Source organism: Pseudorca crassidens, chromosome 7 (assembly GCF_039906515.1).
Source record: "Pseudorca crassidens isolate mPseCra1 chromosome 7, mPseCra1.hap1, whole genome shotgun sequence".
In the NCBI taxonomy this organism is placed as follows: domain Eukaryota; kingdom Metazoa; phylum Chordata; class Mammalia; order Artiodactyla; family Delphinidae; genus Pseudorca; species Pseudorca crassidens.
The window spans coordinates 28212966-28232328 of NC_090302.1; the positions used below are offsets into that span (position 1 = coordinate 28212966).

At 47.5% G+C, this 19363-nt stretch overlaps 1 protein-coding gene across 9 annotated transcripts in view; it reads left to right on the forward strand.

Moving 5' to 3' along the window:
• Window positions 1-19363, forward strand: part of ABCA1 (ATP binding cassette subfamily A member 1) — a 181719-nt gene that overhangs the window by 143339 nt on the left and 19017 nt on the right. For all 9 annotated transcript variants that reach the window (XM_067743775.1, XM_067743772.1, XM_067743771.1 and 6 more), the window contains 17 exons: window positions 135-266; window positions 1130-1272; window positions 1496-1633; window positions 2472-2692; window positions 3922-3994; window positions 4947-5149; window positions 6247-6295; window positions 6488-6601; window positions 7709-7857; window positions 9532-9656; window positions 10934-11032; window positions 13410-13599; window positions 14606-14700; window positions 15935-15967; window positions 17376-17481; window positions 18342-18416; window positions 19027-19196. In XM_067743775.1, coding sequence (XP_067599876.1) covers window positions 135-266; window positions 1130-1272; window positions 1496-1633; window positions 2472-2692; window positions 3922-3994; window positions 4947-5149; window positions 6247-6295; window positions 6488-6601; window positions 7709-7857; window positions 9532-9656; window positions 10934-11032; window positions 13410-13599; window positions 14606-14700; window positions 15935-15967; window positions 17376-17481; window positions 18342-18416; window positions 19027-19196 — 2115 coding nt within the window. The remainder of the gene's footprint in view (window positions 1-134; window positions 267-1129; window positions 1273-1495; window positions 1634-2471; window positions 2693-3921; window positions 3995-4946; window positions 5150-6246; window positions 6296-6487; window positions 6602-7708; window positions 7858-9531; window positions 9657-10933; window positions 11033-13409; window positions 13600-14605; window positions 14701-15934; window positions 15968-17375; window positions 17482-18341; window positions 18417-19026; window positions 19197-19363) is intronic.

A 19363-nucleotide genomic window follows, 5' to 3' on the forward strand; every position in this document is an offset into this window, starting at 1 on the left:
TGGAGTCCATTAGGAAGGAACGGGGCTGGAGGGTTGCTGCCTCTGCCGTCTGCCCGGACGCTGCCGCCTGGAGTGGAGCTTCAGGGCAGGAGGGCCAGTGCTGACTCCTGTACTTTTAACGTTTTTGTCCTTAGGTCAATCCTGACCGGGTTGTTCCCCCCCACCTCGGGCACTGCCTACATCCTGGGGAAAGACATTCGCTCCGAGATGAGCACCATCCGGCAGAACCTGGGGGTCTGTCCCCAGCATAACGTGCTGTTTGACATGTGAGTACCAGCACAGCCTCTTTGGAGGTGTGTCGTGAGTCACGGGTAAGCATTTTACCACCTTTGGGGGTAGCAGACCTCACCTTCCTGGATGTGTTGAGGGCAGGTCGTCCTTTGATGTTGGAAAGTAACAGAATTGTGGGATGGGGAATGTTATATCAGTCCAGCTGGTGGATGTAGGCCTGGGAAATGGTGCTCTCCGTTCCTGTCCTTCTGGAGTAAGGACATCCTCTCTCCCCGCACACCCTCCCTGAGACCACCACCGCTCTCACCTGGCAGTAGCTCAGGGCCCTTGATACGTGGGTCCCGTGTTTCCTGCTCAGAACTTTTGCCCCTGTTCAGCCTGCCCATCACCAAGCAGGGAGCCGCCATGGTGAGCAGAGAGAGACCTGAGCTCTGTGACCTTGGGCGAGGGCATTCCCCCTTCTGAGCCCCGGTTTCCTCACATCTACAGTGAGCAGCCCGGGCTTGTGTCCTCCACAGGGCCCCCCCTTCTCTCAGGGCTGAAGTCCTTCGAGGTTCAGGAGGGCTGCTCCAGGCTAAGGCCGAGGCAGCTCGTTGGTTGGTGGGGCCTTGGGGAGGGCCCTTTGAGGACCTGCCACTGCCTGACGCGCGGGGGCCAGGCCAGCGGGGAATCGGGTGGACGTGACCTGTCACCCTGCTGCTTTGGCTTCTCACGTAGCTCATGTGACTGCTCACTGCTGTTCTACCTTGAATCCTTCCTGGAGATTATTTTTCAGAAATTGATAAAGTTAAAAAAAAAAAGTGGGGAAAGAAAAATGTGCCTGTCGTGTTCTGGGGGAGGAGGCACTGTGTTCTGTGCGTCCTGGGGGCCCGGAGCCGACCTACCCCTCTGTCCCCAGGCTGACTGTTGAAGAGCACATCTGGTTTTACGCCCGCCTGAAAGGGCTCTCGGAGAAGCACGTAAAAGCAGAGATGGAGCAGATGGCCCTGGATGTTGGTTTGCCGCCAAGCAAACTGAAAAGCAAAACAAGTCAACTGTCAGGTGAGGCCCAGAGCTGCCTTCCTCATCCAGCGCACCCCCCCGCCCCCGACTACACACACGCAGGAAATACAGCTGCCGTGTCCCCGGCTTCCCCGGGGAGTGGGAGGGTGGGTCAGAAACGTGTTCCGGGCTTGTCCCCAGGTGGGCACCTCCATCCCTCTTTCGCCACCTCTGCTGTCACTCACTGGGGCTGGCCCTGGATCCTGTCTCCTCTGTCCCATAGGTGGAATGCAGAGAAAGCTGTCTGTGGCCTTGGCCTTTGTTGGGGGATCCAAGGTTGTCATTCTGGATGAGCCCACAGCCGGCGTGGACCCTTACTCCCGCAGGGGAATATGGGAGCTGCTGCTGAAATATCGACACGGTAACTGATGTGTATTTACTCTGCCTTCTGGGCTGGGAGGGGGAGGGAGGGAGGGCCGGCCTCTGGAAGAGTATCTCGTGGCTGTTCCTGCTAGAGCAACAGAATTGCTTTCAAGGAAAATGTGGAGCTGAGCTCTGAGCTCCGCCCTGGTGTGCAAGTGGGAGGCCTGGTATCCAAGACCCTTCAAGTTTACACTTCATTCCCTAGGGGCCTGCAAGGAGAAGAGAAATGGGGATAAAGGGCATCCTCTGTGGGCCCCCAGGGCTCCCTCCAGCCTAGAACTTTCACATGTACAGTATAATTATGGTCTCCTATAGACTAAGATTCCCAAGAGCCAAGGCTGTGTTGTCCTTCATCTCTGTCCCCACGTGGGGCACTAAACTTGTGTGCTGACAGAGTGGATGAATGGATGGGAGAGGTGCAGTCAGCTTAGAGGGGTAGAAGGTACACAAGGTGGTACAGTATGAGGGGCACAGCTCTGGAATCAGCTCAAGCTGGCCCGAGACCTTGGAAAAGTCATTTAACTTGCCTAAGCTTCTTTATCTATAATGGTGGGAGTGCCCACCTTACAGAGGATTAAGTTAAATGAGAATGCACCTAGACCACGTAGCACACTGCTGGCATGTAGCAAGTTCCCAAATAAACATTCCCGTCCTTCATTCTGTGAGGGTGCAGCAGCCGTCCTCACAGCACTGCCATCCTGGGGGTCATGAGCACACAGGCCTCGGGGTCTTTCTCCCAGGCTTTCCCCTGCTCGTATTTCTGTAGTTCTGGCCACTGCGATGAGTGAGGACAGCAGGCCTCACCTGTGCCTCGTCCCTGTGTTTGTTCCCGGCAGGCCGCACCATTATCCTCTCCACACACCACATGGATGAAGCGGACATCCTGGGGGACAGGATTGCCATCATTTCCCATGGGAAGCTGTGCTGCGTGGGCTCCTCCCTGTTCCTGAAGAACCAGCTGGGGACAGGTTACTACCTGACCCTGGTCAAGAAGGATGTGGAGTCCTCCCTCAGCTCGTGTAGAAATAGCAGTAGCACTGTGTCGTACCTGAAAAAGGTGAGTTGCAGCCTCAGTGCTGGGCTGGTGCCGGGTCCGGGGAGTCGGGACTCATTGGCTGTGAGTGGCTAGTCCACATCTGCCCCATTCTGCCACCTTGACGCCACCATCTCCCTGCTCTGTGTCCCTTTGGAGTCACGTCGTACCTCCTACATGGAAATCTCTGGAGACTTCTGTTCCCATCATGCTAGCTCTGTTGAATCCCATTTCCTTTTTCCTATGGAGACACAATGAGTGATGGAGAAGGCCCTTAGAGGACTTAATTTTGTTGAAGAAGAAAGACTTACCAAGAGTTACGAGCCTTAGCTGAAGAATGCCCTGCTGTGCCTGCTCATTTCCTTTAAATCTCATTGACCTTAACTTTTAAACTACAAAACGGCAAATATATATTGAGCACCGATTTCATGCCAGACACTCAGTCTGGCAGACTCTGGCCATAAAGGAAAATCATGATAATAGTTGCAGCATTGTTATCATTTGCAAACTTTTTTTTTTTTTTAATCTATCATCTCAAAGTACAGAGCAACCCTGGGAAGAAGGTATTGCAATTATTATCCCAGATGCGAGAAGTGAGGCTTGTAGGGATTTAGTTTATTCAAGGTCACCCAGCAAGTGAATAACAGAGGTGGGACCAGAGCCCAATAACCAGGTACATTTTCCCCTGTACTGCAGTACATGCCTGAGATTTATTTGTGTGTGCAAACACTGGCACCCAAAACACTTACGTCCCAACCTTGACCTCCTGTCCACTTATTTATCTTTTAACTAATGTCTTGTGAGTCAAAGTGCAGTCTGAGACAAGCAGCGTCAGGATCACTTGGGAGCTCATTAGAAATGCGGAAACTTGGGCCCAACTCAGACTTACTAAATTAGAATCTGCATTTTAACAAGGTCCTCTGGTGAGGAAACACAAATTAAAGCTTGAGAAGCACTGAGCTAGATAACCAGGCAGGTAAATCCCACGCCCAAGACGGTCGTTGAGGGCCTGGTTACGGCACTCACTGGCAGGCCACAGTTCTTTGGAGAGCTCTGCTTCCCGTGCACACAGCCCATGTGTCAGATCAGACGGTGGCCTCAGAAGCCAAGGCAGCCCAGTTGCATGCCTCCCTGGAGAAGCCCTTTGCTCTGGTTCTCACACGATAGAGCTTCTCGGAAGCCCCCAGGTGAAGGTGGTGGGGCTGCACCTTGCTCGGTCCCTGACCCATTCTTACCTCCTTCTTTGCCATCAGGAGGACAGTGTTTCTCAGAGCAGTTCTGATGCTGGCCTGGGCAGTGACCATGAAAGTGACACGCTGACCATCGGTAAGGACTCTGGGGTTTCTTATTCAGGTGGTGCCTGAGCTTCCCCCAGCTGGGCAGAGTGGAGGCAGAGGAGGAGAGGTGCAGAGGCTGGTGGCGCTGACTCAAGGTTTGCTGCTGGGCTGGGGCTGGGCGGCTGCGGGAGAGGGTGCAGCTTGGTGGCGGATCGGCCTGACGCTTGCCGGGGAGCCTGGGGCTTGGTCTGGGAGCTGGCAGGGCAGTGTCCCAGAGCGCTGAGATGATTGGGGCTGGGGGGATCCCTTAGGGGAGTGGGTCTGGCTGCACACTGGACACTGGAGACCAGGGATGTGGAGCTGAGTAGCCAAGCTGATAGTGGAGGGATTGAGGTTCAGTGCCTAGGGAGGGTGAGTGCCCAGGAGAGGAGCAGCCCACTGGATTTCCCTCAGGAGGTGTGTATAGGAGGCCAGTGTCACCAATAACACATATGGAACAGAAGCCTTTACCCTGGCCATGTCTTCCCCATCCTAACAGCTGGCTGTTCCCAGGAAGGCTCTGGCTCTCCTTCCGTGCCCTGTTTGATTAACCCTCTATTGAGGGACATAGAAGGAGCCTCCTTTAAAAGGTTAGAGAAAGGTGAAGACTCTTTTACAGTTCCTTTAGTCAAGCTTTCCATTGAAGAATCCTAGCACTTAGGCAATAGCCACCAGGCTTTCCACCTCAGAAGGCCGGCCAGCCAGCCAGCCACCCACCATGCACTGAGGACCTACACTGTGCCCGGCTTTGGTGATACAAAGGTGAATAAGACCCAGCCCCCGCCCCCAGGAACTCTCAGGTCAGAGATGAACACGTGGAATGACTTCAGTGTCTGGACCATGTGTGCTGTGTGGGCAAGCGGGCTCCTAAGGAGTAAGCAAGGGAGAAGGTGGAGAGCGGCCGGCCCCTAATGGGGGGCCTCGGAGTTGGCTGAGCCGCGTCTGTTCTTTGGTCCCTACAGATGTCTCCGCGATCTCCAACCTCATCAGGAAGCACGTGGCCGAGGCCCGGCTGGTGGAAGACATTGGGCATGAGCTGACCTACGTGCTGCCCTATGAAGCCGCCAAAGAGGGAGCCTTTGTGGAACTCTTCCATGAGATTGATGACCGGCTCTCAGACCTGGGCATCTCCAGTTATGGAATCTCAGAGACTACCCTGGAAGAAGTAAGTTCGGTGGCTGGCTGTCAGAATAGAGCAGGGCCAGCGATCCCGGCGTCAGACAGGCAGCCTGCGTGCCCACTGGGAATAGGATCACCATGGACCTAGGCATTGAGTGCTTAGGTCGTTGGCATCTGGGTTGTGTTGGTTCCAGTTAACCCTTTAAGGTTGTAGTGGGAGATACAGGAAAGAAGTATTAGGATTGCTCCCTGGTATGACTGTGTCATGACCATGCATCGGAAATGGCCAACATTTATGGAAAATCTACTTGTGCCATGTGCTAACCTTGGTGTGTTTTGCTTTTTTCAATCATTGTAACTTCATTTAATCCTCATAACAAGATGAGAAAGTTGACATTCAGGGAAACCAAGCAAGGATTCAGAATCAGGGGTTTTGGGCTTCAAAGCTCATACTCTATTACTGTGTAAGCAGTGCCTCTCTTTAGAGAGACCTCAAGGGCTGGAAGGGGTATAAAATTGTCTGGCCCAGTAGTCTCCAGGTTTGACTGTGCAGCAGAATCATATGAGAATATTATTGACAATAAAAATTCCAAGGCTCAGCTCCAGGGTCTTTGAATCAGAATTTCTGGAGGTAAGGCCTTAATGTCTGTGCTTTTATTGCATGCTTCCTGGGCAGCGTCTGGGCAGATCAGAGTTTGGGAATCATTGGTCTAGTTCAGATTGTTTTCTGATGTTGGAATCCCTGCCATAACATTTCTAGTGATGGGAACCCCTCCTCTCTTGATATCCTGTCTCGGATAACCTATCACGGTGTGCTAGCCTACTCAAAGATTTGGGGCCATAGACTTGGAAGAAGCCGCTTGGCTCATTCCCTGTAGGTTCAGAACAAATTCCTCCTTCCGCAGTGTCCTCATGTCACAGCTTTAATTTGAAAATGATTGTCTGGATTGATAGCTCTCACCATTGGGGAAATGTTCTCTGGTAAAAACGGCTTCTCTCCCAAGTGACTCTGACAAAGTGTTATCAATAAATGAGTCTTCTACGTTTTGTCTTTAGGGGCTAGCGTACCGTTCAGTCATGTAATAATCATGGCAGTTGCTCTCACAATGTGGTGCTTATGACACTCTCACTCTTATTTTTCAGATATTTCTCAAAGTGGCTGAAGAGAGTGGGGTGGATGCTGAGACCTCAGGTAACCCTCCAGGGGGGCTGCACATTCTCTGGGCTGTGCCCCCTGTAGGCTGTCTTAGCTCACCAGGCTTGTGCCTTTCCCTTCAAATTGTTTTATGACATTCTTACTTTTAGTGGATAGATTTGTTACAGATTCAGAGTTTGTTTTGCTACAAATAAAGTGAAACATGGGGTTCCTTCCTTTTGCCTTCAGATGGCACCCTACCGGCAAGACGAAACAGACGGGTCTTCGGGGACAAGCAGAGCTGTCTTCGCCCATTTACTGAAGATGATGCTGTTGATCCAAATGATTCCGACATAGATCCAGGTCCGTTTGGGCAAGATCTTCATTCTGTTGCTAGAAAGTGAATTTCTCTCTTATGTTCTTCTCCGGTGTTATCTTTCGAGGTCCTTGAACCAGGATGACAGATGCCTACAGGGTCCAAAGGGAAGAGAGAGAATGAGAAAAGCCACTTTCCCCTTTTCAGGGTTGTGTATACAGTCAAACCTGAAAGAGCCTGTCCTCACCACTTCCTTCACTGCACTGAGATCGCTCTCTCAAGATACACACACATCAAAAGATGGCCCCTCAAAAAAAAAAAAAAAAAAAAAAGATGGCCCCTCAATCCTCTGAATCCATTTCTTACCTTTTCTCGCGTACATTAGGTGTTTAATTGTTGAATAAATGTTCTCTGAAAGGACGGAAGATTTTGAAAGAGCGAGGTGCATTTGCTTTTAGAGTTAATTGGACCCTTAGACTTAGCTGTTTTGGATGAGTGTGTCCCTGCGTATTTGACTGGGATGGAGAAGCGGGAGGCAGGAAATGAAGCAACTATTGGTAAGATGTCAAGCCACCGCAGTTAGAAATGGTTTGTTTAAGACAAGGATTTCTATAAAAATTTTTTGGAACAGAAACCTTCCTGACTCTCCCATGCCTGTGCCACGTGAGTGTGTGACTCTCATGTTCTCCCTAACTTCATACATCGTTAGTGCTTAGATCACTGGAATGTGTCCACCTTTTACCAAAAATATAATAAATGGGAGACAGATTGCTATTGTGTGTTCTCAAGTATGTCAGCCTACTTACATGGCCTGTTTTGTAGAATATTCTGTAAGAAATTGAGGATGACTTGATTCATCTGAATGGCTTGACATAGCACCATTATGTGTGAACATCTCTCTTCAGCTGTCTCAAAGCACCTTCATTTTTCTGTGCTCATCAGATAAGAACCCAAAGGCAGGGACTGCTGCTGTCATACGTTTGGGGTCATCCCTCTTCCTTGGATGTGAATTTGTCACCAAGGCCCTTTACTCCTTTACTTTTACCTTCAAACGCAAGCCTCCAAGGTGGTTGCTGAAGATGCTGGAGGGAGGAGCGTGGGGATGTCAAAAATGCCTGATATAATAGGTGACCTTCAGTGTTGGCTTTCTGCAGAATCCAGAGAAACAGACCTGCTCAGCGGGATGGACGGCAAAGGCTCCTACCAGGTGAAGGGCTGGAAACTCACACAGCAGCAGTTTGGGGCCCTTTTGTGGAAGAGGCTGCTGATTGCCAAACGGAGTCGGAAGGGATTCTTTGCTCAGGTGAGAAGTGCTGTTCCAGGCCAAGGACTCAGCCTTCCTTGATGGGCTGCAGGCTCCCTGACCAGTGAAGACAGGGTAGCATCATTGTTATAAGATGGACACTGGAGCCAGATGATCTGTATTTCAATCCCAGTTCTGCTTCTTGCACTCATGTATCTGTTGCAGGTTACTTTTCTGAGCCTCAGTGTCCTTATCTGTAAAATGGGGATAATAATAGTATCTATGATATAATTGTTATGAAGATTAAAATGAGTAAGTGATTAGAATGAACCTCACGTTAGTAATTACCGTGTGTTAGTTTTATCGTAAAGGAGAGTATAACAAGGACAAAGGTTGGAAAAACTGGCTGGGCAAATTAAACTTTCATAACTTCAGAGATGATATGCCCAGATGCACTCAACATATGAACTTATTGGAAACTTTATTTTTCTCTAAGTTGATGTTTATCTGAAAACTGATAGAAAAGATAACCAGAGGTCAGACAAAAAAAAAAAAAAAAAGCAGAGAAGACTCATTACACTCTTGCCTGCATGTCAGTGTTTGCACGCTAACTTGCTGGGTTAGGAGGGATGAAATTATTCTAGTCTATAAAATCAAGAAGTATAAAGAAGTTGCAGAGATTCTTCTCTACAGACTATGTAAGTAACGCACAGAATATGAGTTTGGAGTGCATAGGCTTAGGTTTGAATTCTGGTTCTGCTACTTATTGTCTCTTTGGCCTTGGGCAAGTTACTTAGTCTCCCTGAGCCCCAGTTACCTTGTTTGTTGATTGGTGATAACGATATTACTACTTAGGGTTGTAATGCTAATTAAATGAGATAATGCTCATACAGTTTTTTCCCATGGAATTAATCACCTAGTGATTACTTTTCTGCATTGAAACGCGAGAACATTAGAACCAGGGGCATCATTTGGATCTTTTTTTTTTTAACGGATAAATTTCTCAGGAATAAATGGAAGGAGCTTAGAGTTTGCTTATAAAGTATGTACAAGTCATTGTTTTCAGAGAAGGTACAGGTGTAAAGTTTAAGGTGGTTTAGTAAGGATTTCGATTAATCGTGCTTTTTGAGGCCATCAGGGGAAGAAATAGCTGCTATTCCCTTTCCATGGAGACAGTGCTGTAGAGTGGTTTTATCAAAGTATGGGATCTGAATGGGTCACCTAGTCTGTCTGCAGATTACAAATGAGAAGACTGAGACCATAGGGGATGTGACTTTACATGGATACGCTTATAGTAGAGAAAGAACAAAACTACAGGTCTTCTGGCTTCTGGTCCAGGCTTCAGCTCTCAGCTTTTGTCTGAGCTGAGCTCATGGCCAGTGTGGTCTTTCTCAGGTTTTCAGAGAGGAGAGGGACCTGGTGTTCTAAGTCACCCTGACATGTGACCACTGTTTACTCTGTGAAGTTCTCAGCTTGGTGCCCCTGTTAGGGGGCCACAGCCTCTGGCCTTGTGTTGCCAGCTTCCAGAAATGCCCCGGAGGGAAGAGATTTAGATTTCAGTCTCCATTGCTTCCAACCTGCCAAGAATGCCTTGGTGGAGCTGCGCCCTGTGCACACTCGAGTGATGGCTGGTCGGAGAGGCTGGCTGGACTCACGGGGCCTTGCCCTGTGGCCTTCTTTCTAACCCTTGTCCTTCTCCTGCGATTTCTCTTCCCTCCTACCCCCTGGTTATAGATTGTCCTGCCGGCTGTGTTTGTCTGCATCGCCCTGGTGTTCAGCTTGATCGTGCCACCCTTTGGCAAGTACCCCAGCCTGGAACTTCAGCCCTGGATGTACAACGAACAGTACACATTTGTCAGGTATGCGTTTGCCTTCTGCGCCCAAGGTGGGAGGAGACCTCAGGCCGACCAGGGTGTTTACTGTGCTGAGGGCCAAGGGGAGGGGGACTCGAGAGTTACACAGGGGCATGGATTTATCAGCTGTGGCTACAGCCCTCACACAAACTCATGTTAGATGCAACGGACAGCGGTGAACAAAACCTGAACTAACAGGCCAGTCCTGTTACCGCATTTAAACTCCATTCCTCTTTATACGCTGTTGTGAGGAACATACGTGTTTTATGTAAGTAATCTGCCCTTGCAAAAAAATCTATGATTGAGCTATAATATATTTGGATTTTCATAGCTATGTCTTTATTCTGTAGTTGAACACATGGCTTCCATACACTCAGAGCATCGCACCTCCAGGTTCTTGTTTTCTGCATGATGCAATTCGTGTATTTATTATTTAGTCTTTTAGCTTATAGATAATAGCTAGCTAGTGTTTGTTTTTTAGACCAAAATGCCAGCTGCTCTGTAACAATCCAACGCTTCAAACAAAAGGACAAAGGAATTTCTGCATCACGTTATACAGGAGTTTTCCTCAGTCCCATAGTGTTTGTAGATCTTTTGATTGGGGAAGCGTGTCAGTGATGTCAAAGGGAAGCTTTAAAGAAAAAAAAAAAAAAAAAATATATATATATAATATAACATGTGACTCAGTCTCTTTTTGTCTAATCCCATGCTTCCTTCCTATTTAGTGAAGGTTTACTTTCTTCTTTCCTTTCCAAGCTGCTGACCTTGTATTGCCCGGGGCTGTGGAACACATGGGCTTGTTTTGTGTTTGCAACCTGTACTCATCGTTGTTTGTGTTTTCCAGTTGTCCGTGCAAATATTCAGCCCATAAAATCAGCCTGCCCTTTCCTAGAAAATCCCTGTGGTCTATGCCTAATGGATAATTGTGAAAGTACTTTTGAAATACTGATCTTTAATGAATTCATGTACTTCACGTTAAAATATATACGTACATGTGTGTATATATGTGGGTGGGTGTGTACACATACGTGTGCACATCTCTATACATATAACTTACTTACACGAGCTCCGCTTTGGAGTGCTGTATGTTACCTTGATAACAAATATATGGCCAGAGGCTGAGTTCCTTGTGGGTGGGTTCTGTGTTTTATTCATTTCTGTTTCAAGAGTTTGGCACACAGGAAGTACTTAATAAAGTGTTTAATTAAAAAACAATCACCTTCCTCCTCCCGATTCATGGTTTTAATGCATTGCTGAGCTGGCTGCCTCTCATGTACCTACAGTAATGATGCTCCTGAGGACGTGAGCACGCAGGAACTCTTGAGCGCTCTCACCGGAAAGCCTGGCTTCGGGACCCGATGTATGGAAGGAAACCCAATCCCGTGAGTGCCACTTGAGCTGTGAGCCCCGCCACGGCTGGCTTCCTGTGCTTGTCACCTGCTTTGATCTCTACACTGCTTTTATCATTTGTATGCCACATGGTGACTACCATCATTTGCCCTTTGAAACATTTTTTATTTTAGAAAAGTTAATATAGAGATTTAATCAGACCACCTAGGAACAAACATAACAAACTAGGAGAGTCTTCTAGCATCTTGCCAGGCAAATGACTATAGACGTTTGTTTACTGCTTTAGAAATGAATATTTAATTTAAATAGTACTTTATACTGATCCCTTTTCTCCAGCTCCTATACCTAAGTGCAGAGACAGGCTCCCATTATGTATAATTTGCAGTTTTGTTTATCAGCTTCTTCACTCTAAAAGCCTGAAAAGATGGCATTGTTTTTATAAAAATGGACATTTTCTTCTTTCAGAGTTGCATATTTTTATCATATTCTCCTTCAAAGTCCTTTAAAAAAAAGTAGGCAGTGTATAAATAAATTCAGTGAAATACCCATACGACTCTAAGTGTATATGGGAGGAAGGCATGGCCAGAGATCTTTGTGAGTAAAGACAGTGAAGAGAGGTGAGGTGCTTCTGAGAGAACCCAGTGATGGTAGAGGCAGGTTCAAGTTTCCAGGCTCAGGTAGGTTGTTAACCACAGACTGAGGAATTATGGAGAGTGTGGGAAGGTGTGGATAGATTGGAGAAGGCCTAACTTGAATTCCAGGTTTTAAAGGGAAGGTAGTGAGCCTGCAGGAGACAGACACCGCCTGTGTGTGCAAGGTTTCAGAACAGATTGCTAAATGGATAGCCATTATGTGCTTGTCAGCTCTTAACAATTGAGTGCTTACTGAACATTTGTTAGTACTTAATACTTGCTAAGTGATCAATCCTGACAGTATCAGTTCCTAAAACACAAGGTGACCAAGGTGGAGACGGTCAGAGATTTCACAGGACTTTTGATGAGATTCCACTTGGAAGTTCTCTGTAGGCGAGAGAGGAGAGTGAGATGAGGTAATAACGCAGGTAGGTGGACTCATCACATGCCAGCTCAACAGTATGGACTCATAGATGGACGCCAGCCAAGGAAGGATCTGTAGGAGCCAGGCCTGCATTGAGAGGTGCAGGCCTGACCTCACAGGTTCGCAGCCTGGGGGCAGAGCACCCACTGACGTGTACTGGGGTCCGTCTGATGTAAGGGCCCCACTGTGGAGACTTCTAGGTTTTTCAGAAAGTAGTGGAACTGATCTCAGCCAGTGATCTTGTGAAGGTTTTAGAGCGTGAGCTTCAGGACGGCACCATCTTAGTCTGACTTTTCCATTTAGTCCAGGTGCTTTAAAGAGAGAACTAGAGGGCAATCCACAAAACTGTTCATTTGATAGAAGAATCATCTAGACTGTGGCTCTGCTTCAAATTGTAGAGTTTTGAAAGGGAAGGGATGTTAGAAATGCCTTGTTGAAATGTGACTTATTGAGACAAGTCATTTCATACTTTTGTTTCACTAGTGGAGAAAATAGGCCCTGAGAGGGCAAGTGACTTACTGATGGTATCACAGTAATTCAGAGCTCAAGTCAGACATAAAGGCCTGTCTTTAGTTACCTGGGATGCTTGCAAACAGCCTAGCTCTTCATGTACCAACAACTCTGACCCCTACTCACTGTGCCCCTCCCAATTCTCTACTCGTTTTGAAACATAAAGTGCATCCTGACACTCTCCACCAGGTTTCAGCACGTTGAACATAAAATGCAGACTCCTCGCAGGCCTGTGTCCTGTGGCTCCCGCCTCCCTCTCCTCATCTCCCATCACTCTCTCTCGCAGCTCATCACATTCCAGCCCCACTGCATTCCTGTTGTTCCTTCAACGTAGAACACTCGGGACCTTTTCACCTGTGCTCTGTTGCTTCTGCTTGTAATATTTTTCCCCTGCATCCCTGCCCAGCTTGTTCTCTCCCAACATTTAGGTTTTGGCTGAAGTGTTTAATTGTTTGTTATCGAACTCTTTCCTGGGAATACAACCTCCATGAAGGTTGTATTTGTCTTTGTCTTCTCACCCCAAATTCTCAAATATGCAGGACAGTGTCTGGCACATAGTAGATGCTCAGTGAGTGTCTGTTGAGTGAACACATGGGTGAGTGATTGAATGCTGGTGATTGGATTGACTTGAGTTCAGTATATGAGCATTTAGGCCCTCTTTGTGTTCCATCATCCTTCACTGTAAATGAGTTTGTAACTTACAAGTCTGTGGGGCGGATCAAATAACCAATTGATGAGGGGATACATGCATGTTTGCAGTTGTTATTGATTGGTCCTGTGCTCTGAGGCAATAGGAGGGGCCAGGCCCTCTTGGGTGATCCTACCTTCGACGTCCCTTTGCAGAGACATGCCCTGCTCGGTGGGGGAGGAGGAGTGGAGCACCACCCCCGTGCCCCAGACCATCACGGAGCTCTTCCGAAACGGGAACTGGACGATGGAGAACCCCTCCCCCGCCTGCCAGTGTAGCAGCGACAGAATCAAGAAGATGCTGCCCGTGTGTCCCCTGGGGGCTGGGGGGCTGCCTCCTCCACAGGTGAGTCACTTTCAGGGTGTGACCGTTTAGGTGGGGTGCAGGGTGGGCTTGGGGAGAAGGAATGGGTGACCGCCGTGTCAGGAGGGTCTCTTTCAGTCATGATTCTTGTCATAGGGAAAAGCATGTGAGTTTTGAGAGGAGGGACCTTGGAGCACATTGTTCCTGTATCTGAGGGAGCTTAGGCTGCTTCTCTCTTTTGAAGTCAGCCTAGTTTCCTTACTGGTTCGAGGTCCAACCAGAATACGACACTCTGGATCAATGAGCTGTGGAAGGCACACTGTGGACTCTCCCCCAGTGGTGGTGTCACGGGACAGACTGTGACAAGCCCAGCTTCATCTCTGCCTCTGCCACAGATGAGCTGGTGACCTTGGACAGGTCACGCTGAGTCCCTGGGCCTGTTTCCTCACCGCTGAATTAGGGAGGCTCGCCCATAAAACTTCTGTGGGTCTTACAACTCTGACATCCTCTGAAACTCTGGTGTGGGAAACAGTTGTGAGCCATTTTTTCTGAGAATGATTTCAGGAAGAGGCTTGCTTTTGATGTCTCTCTGCTGCCTTATCAGCGTCCAGGTTGCAGGGTGAGGAGAAGGAATTTCAAATGGTGTTGAAAACTTAAAGCAGTCCTTCCTGATTGCGTTTCTTCAAAATAAGAGCTCATCTCTTCATCAGTATAACTCCAATGAACAAAAGAATTTGCTAGGCATAGTCAATGGTGCTGGTCCCTGAAAACCTTTTGTAACCATAAAGAATGATACTTCACGGTCTAACGCTTAGTTGTTCAGAATAATTTGCTGGGGCTTTCCTTGGCTTGCCATAATGGCCCTGCTGAGAGCAGAATGGATCAGACCTTGGTGGCTGGCTGATGGCAGAGCCTGGGCCCTGTGGGCAGAGTCTGTTCACACTGTGGTACATGTTTGAGGGACATGTGTCATTGTTGTCCTTGATTTGTTTTCTATTCCAATTCTGGTCCATAAAGACACATGCACTTGGTTTTTCTGTGATTACAGAGAAAACAGAACACTGCGGACATCCTTCAGAACCTGACGGGAAGAAACATTTCGGATTATCTGGTGAAGACATATGTGCAGATCATAGCCAAAAGGTCATTATTTACTCAACTTGGCGCCTGCTTAATCATTACTGCTCAGAGGAAGGAAAAGCCAAAAAAAATAGTAGATTGAGTAGTGGGGGGAACATCACATTTTGACCTGATGTTGTCTTTTGGAAGTTTAGGATATTCTTTCAAACTAGGAAAGATGATGGGAAGTATTATGAACATTCAGCTTCAAGACTGAGGTTGCATGGTTCCAGGATGAAAATAAATCTGGATTCAAATTCTAACTGCTGCTTATTAGCGTTTTTGACCACGGGCAGCCAGTTACCCTATTAAAGCCTTAGGTTGTATAAAATGTGATAATAATGTTGCTCTTATTAGTTTGTCATGAGGATTACATGAAACGATACATGTGAAGTACCTCTCATGGATGGAATGAATGATAATACACGCAATATAAAGAGAGCCCTGGCCCAACTTAACGGCCTGTCTTGGCTGTAGAGCCTTGCAAGAGCCATATAGCTTCCTGGGGCCTGGGATGGGAATCGTCCCTTTGTCCAGCATATCCGTGCCACAAATGCTACCTGCACACGCCCTCTTGGTTATCAGATTGACTGACACTGTATTACAGTTCTTGTGTTCATGTAACCCATATTCTACATAATAGTGGCCCTATTGACCTTCAAAGAAATTAACAGGAGACATAGGAAAAAACATAGTATATGTAGGGGTTGGTATTATCCATGGTTTCAGGCATCCGCTGGGGGTCTTGGAATGTATCCCCTCCAGATAAATGGGGACTGCTGTATTTAGTTGATGCTCAGAAAATGTTTGTTCTAGCTCCCTTCCTATCAGCTTGGTTAGTTGGGCCCCTAAGTTAGGAGTTCTAGTGACTTTTAATGACAAGGGTATGCTTGAATGACAGTTACTGTGAGTTTTCAAGAAAGAGGCATAACCTCTCCATATGTCATCCATAATTGACCTATTATTTTGAATTTTAAAAAGTTTCTAGTTTGATCACCTCTGTTGATTTTTGAGTTGTTTTTAATATAAGGCATGACCTTCATATAAATCATAAGGTTTTAATATGGGGAGAAGAAAAGACATGCTGATTAGGACTTCTTTCCATTGGCAAGGCCCTACAGCAGCAGCCCGACCGTAGGGTTATTTCTGTCCCTTTGTTGTATCCTCAAGTAGATATTTACTCCTTTCGCATCGTCAGGAATAGGGTCAATGTTTCTTTGGACTGATTTCTGGTTTCTTTGTCTTTGGCCTTCTGCAGCTTAAAGAACAAGATTTGGGTGAATGAGTTTAGGTAAGTTGACCTCGCTGTGCCTTCTTTTCATTTTCTTTGACTCCTAAAGTTCAGGAGGATGAATTTGATGCAGTTTTCTTGGATCCCGGGAAGATGTTAGTTTAGGGATTGCTTTTCCGTTAGCATTTCTGCTCAGTGCCCAGCTGCCACTTCAGAGGCCTTTGGAATATTTGGCACACTGATGTCCTTGAGGAGATTTTAGAAGTTCCTTGTGGGTCTCTAGGGACTTGACAGGAAGCACGATGTTTTGAGGGAAAACCTATGCTAGTTAAACTTACCAAATCAAATTCCTAGGAGTCCTAGTGACTCAAGGACAATTTTTCAGGTCATTGGCATAACCAAGGAGGTCTTAGTTGAAATAAGAGGCATCAAAACCGTCTATGTTCATTGTATTTCAACTCATTTATCCCTCTGAGTTTTTTTTTTTTTTTTTTTTTTTTTTTTTTGCGGTACGCACGACTCTCACTGTTGTGGCCTCTCCCATTGCGGAGCACAGGCTCCAGACGCGCAGGCTCAGTGGCCATGGCTCACGGGCTTAGCCGCTCCGCGGCATGTGGGATCTTCTCGGACCGGGGCACGAACCCGCGTCCCCTGCATCGGCAGGCGGACTCTCAACCACTGCGCCACCAGGGAATCCCCTTCTGAGTTTTTTTTTTAAATAACAATGTTTCTATTAGAAAATAAAACCAGAGTCCCATCAGCATAGCAAGAATCATTCTCTCCTCTGCTGCAGTCAGGCTGTCTCCGACCCACCCTCCACCTCCACCCCTGCCCATATCCCTCTAAGTTTTGAAGGAACAGATGGGACTGGGGAAGAAAAGAAGGAAGGATCCTTGAAGTCCATCAGTTCTCATGAGAAATGAGATACCTTACATGGCTGCCTCAAAACTTGGCTTTGTCCCTGCCTCCCATCTTCCTTCTTTGCCTTTTCTCCAAGAGCCAGGACTTACTGAGTAACTGAGCAGGGCGGAATCAGGACCTTTTGTGGTTCTCCTGCTATGGAAGAGCCATGGCCTGTCTCTAAACCCTTTCAGGCCTCTCTGGTCAGTGTCTTCACTGCCCATCCTAACTTCCCATCTGCTTGCCTGGAGACCCAAGTTCAGGCCTGAGCCACCAGGGGTGGGAGGAGCATCTGTGAGATGAGCATTCTTTCCTCAACATCTCAGATGTCTCACTTAATGTATAATCAGACCCAGGTCCCTGCCACTTGGGCAGGAGATAGAAGAGTTAAGAGATTACCAGAGTCCATTAGAGGAGGCCAAGGTGAAACTTTCTCTGAGTCTTACTTGGGTCCTACTTTGAACAGGCAGTTCATCTAAATGAAGCATTACATACTTCGGTGGCGTCTGCTGCTGAATGTTATTGGACCCCACACCGCCTGTGTTTTAATATCAGGCTGTTCTTTTAGGTACGGTGGATTTTCCCTGGGTGCCAGTAATTCTCAAACACTTCCTCCGAGTGAAGCAGTTAATGATGCCATCAAGCAAATGAAGAAACACTTGAAGGTGGCCAAGGTACAGTATCCATCCCAAGACATGTCAGAGAGAAAATGAGTTGCTAGTACATGGGAGTAGTTGGCAGGTAGATGATCACCTTTCAGCTTATTGTTTAAGACTTTCAAATACAAAGCCATCACTGGGCATTTAGTGATCTTGGGCCAGCCAAGACTGAGCTACTCAGTATGTTATTTACTATCTGAAAGTGCAGATCAAAAACAAATGCAGAGATTTTAAATCTCTCAGTAACTTAAGCATAGCCAGTGGATAAATAAACTGGGCATCAAACATACTTTTCTGAAACAATCTCTGGCTAAACAGGAAATGAATCATTTTCTTTAAGCTGGCAGCTAGTTTTAGCACCTAATAAGCATTCACTTCATTTATCTGTATCTCAGGTTCCCCATTTCTAAGTTTGAATTGGCGGGGGCGGGGGGGGGGGGGCGGGGGGTGTCAGGTGATATGGCCTCTAGGGTCACAGACGGCAGGGATTGTTTTAGAGTCTGAATCTCTGCCCTTGAGGCACAGACCCCACGTCTGATGCATCTGCATACTGAGTGTAGTTCTGGGTCTTAGGAGGATGTCAGGGGAGCGCGGTGAAGAATCCTCAGCCAGACATCTACATCTTGGGACTTTGAGTCACAGCGTTTCCCTCTGGTTCCTTTAAGACCTGTGGCTCATGGCAACAGCGCTGCTTTAGAAATCTGGTCCCTTGTTTCTCAGGAGCCAGTTACTCAGTGGCTTCAAGGTTCATTTCAATGAACAACGCAGGGGCAGTGTTGCCCTTCCCAAGGTTGTCCCATTGTGCACAGACCCCAGACCTCCTGTTGCCCTCCCCTGTGGACCATCCCACTGAGGCAGCTTTCTGTCATTCACAGGACAGTTCTGCAGATCGATTTCTCAGCAGCTTGGGAAGGTTCATGACAGGACTGGACACAAAAAATACCGTCAAGGTAAAGCCTTTGTTCCAATAGCTTTTTTTGGTTTTATTTTGGCCGCTCATTGGTGCTTGAGGGATCTTAGTTACCCAACCAGGGATTGACCCCGGTCCCAGGGCAGTGATAGCACCGAGTCCTAACACTGGACCAGGGAATTCCCTCCAATAGCTTTTTGATGAACAATAGTCCCTATGTTCCCCCGAAGTACTTTCAGCTCATGATAACATTGATTCATGACAGAAATATCTCTGAATTTTACAATATGATGATGAAGAGAACTTGCTTTGCCACCATTCACACCAGGGGAACCAGTATGAACCTGACCGAGTTACTTAACCTATTTAAGCCTCAGTTTCCTAATCTATAAAATGCGGGCAGTAATCGTGGCTTACCTCAAAGCTATGGTGAGGGTTAAATGAGTTAAAGATAGCACAGTGCCTGGCCACACGGTCAGTGCTGAGCACACCCTGGCTGCTGTTACCTCTTTGCCATGTTCTCTGATCATGTTTTGTCTCGTGGTATGACTGGAATTTCTGGAGTGCACATGCATGTTTTGTGTGTGTGCACCTACCTCCGGGAGCAGGGTTTGGGAGCAGTACCTTGCACCTGGTGTGTTTTATTTCAGGTGTGGTTCAACAACAAGGGCTGGCACGCCATCAGCTCTTTCTTGAATGTCATCAACAATGCTATTCTCCGGGCCAACCTGCAGAAGGGAGAGAACCCTAGCGAATATGGGATTACTGCCTTCAATCACCCCCTGAACCTCACCAAGCAGCAGCTCTCGGAAGTGGCTCTGTAAGTACCACTGTGTCTGAATCGGGAGAGGGAGAGGGTGTTTGGGGGAATCATGGAGCAGGGGAAGGAAGTACAAAGCTGGTTGTAGAGTAACAGCTGGGGAAACAGGTTCATTATGGTGTGTTTGGGTTGGTCCAGGCTCTGGACAGAAAATGATCAGTTTATGA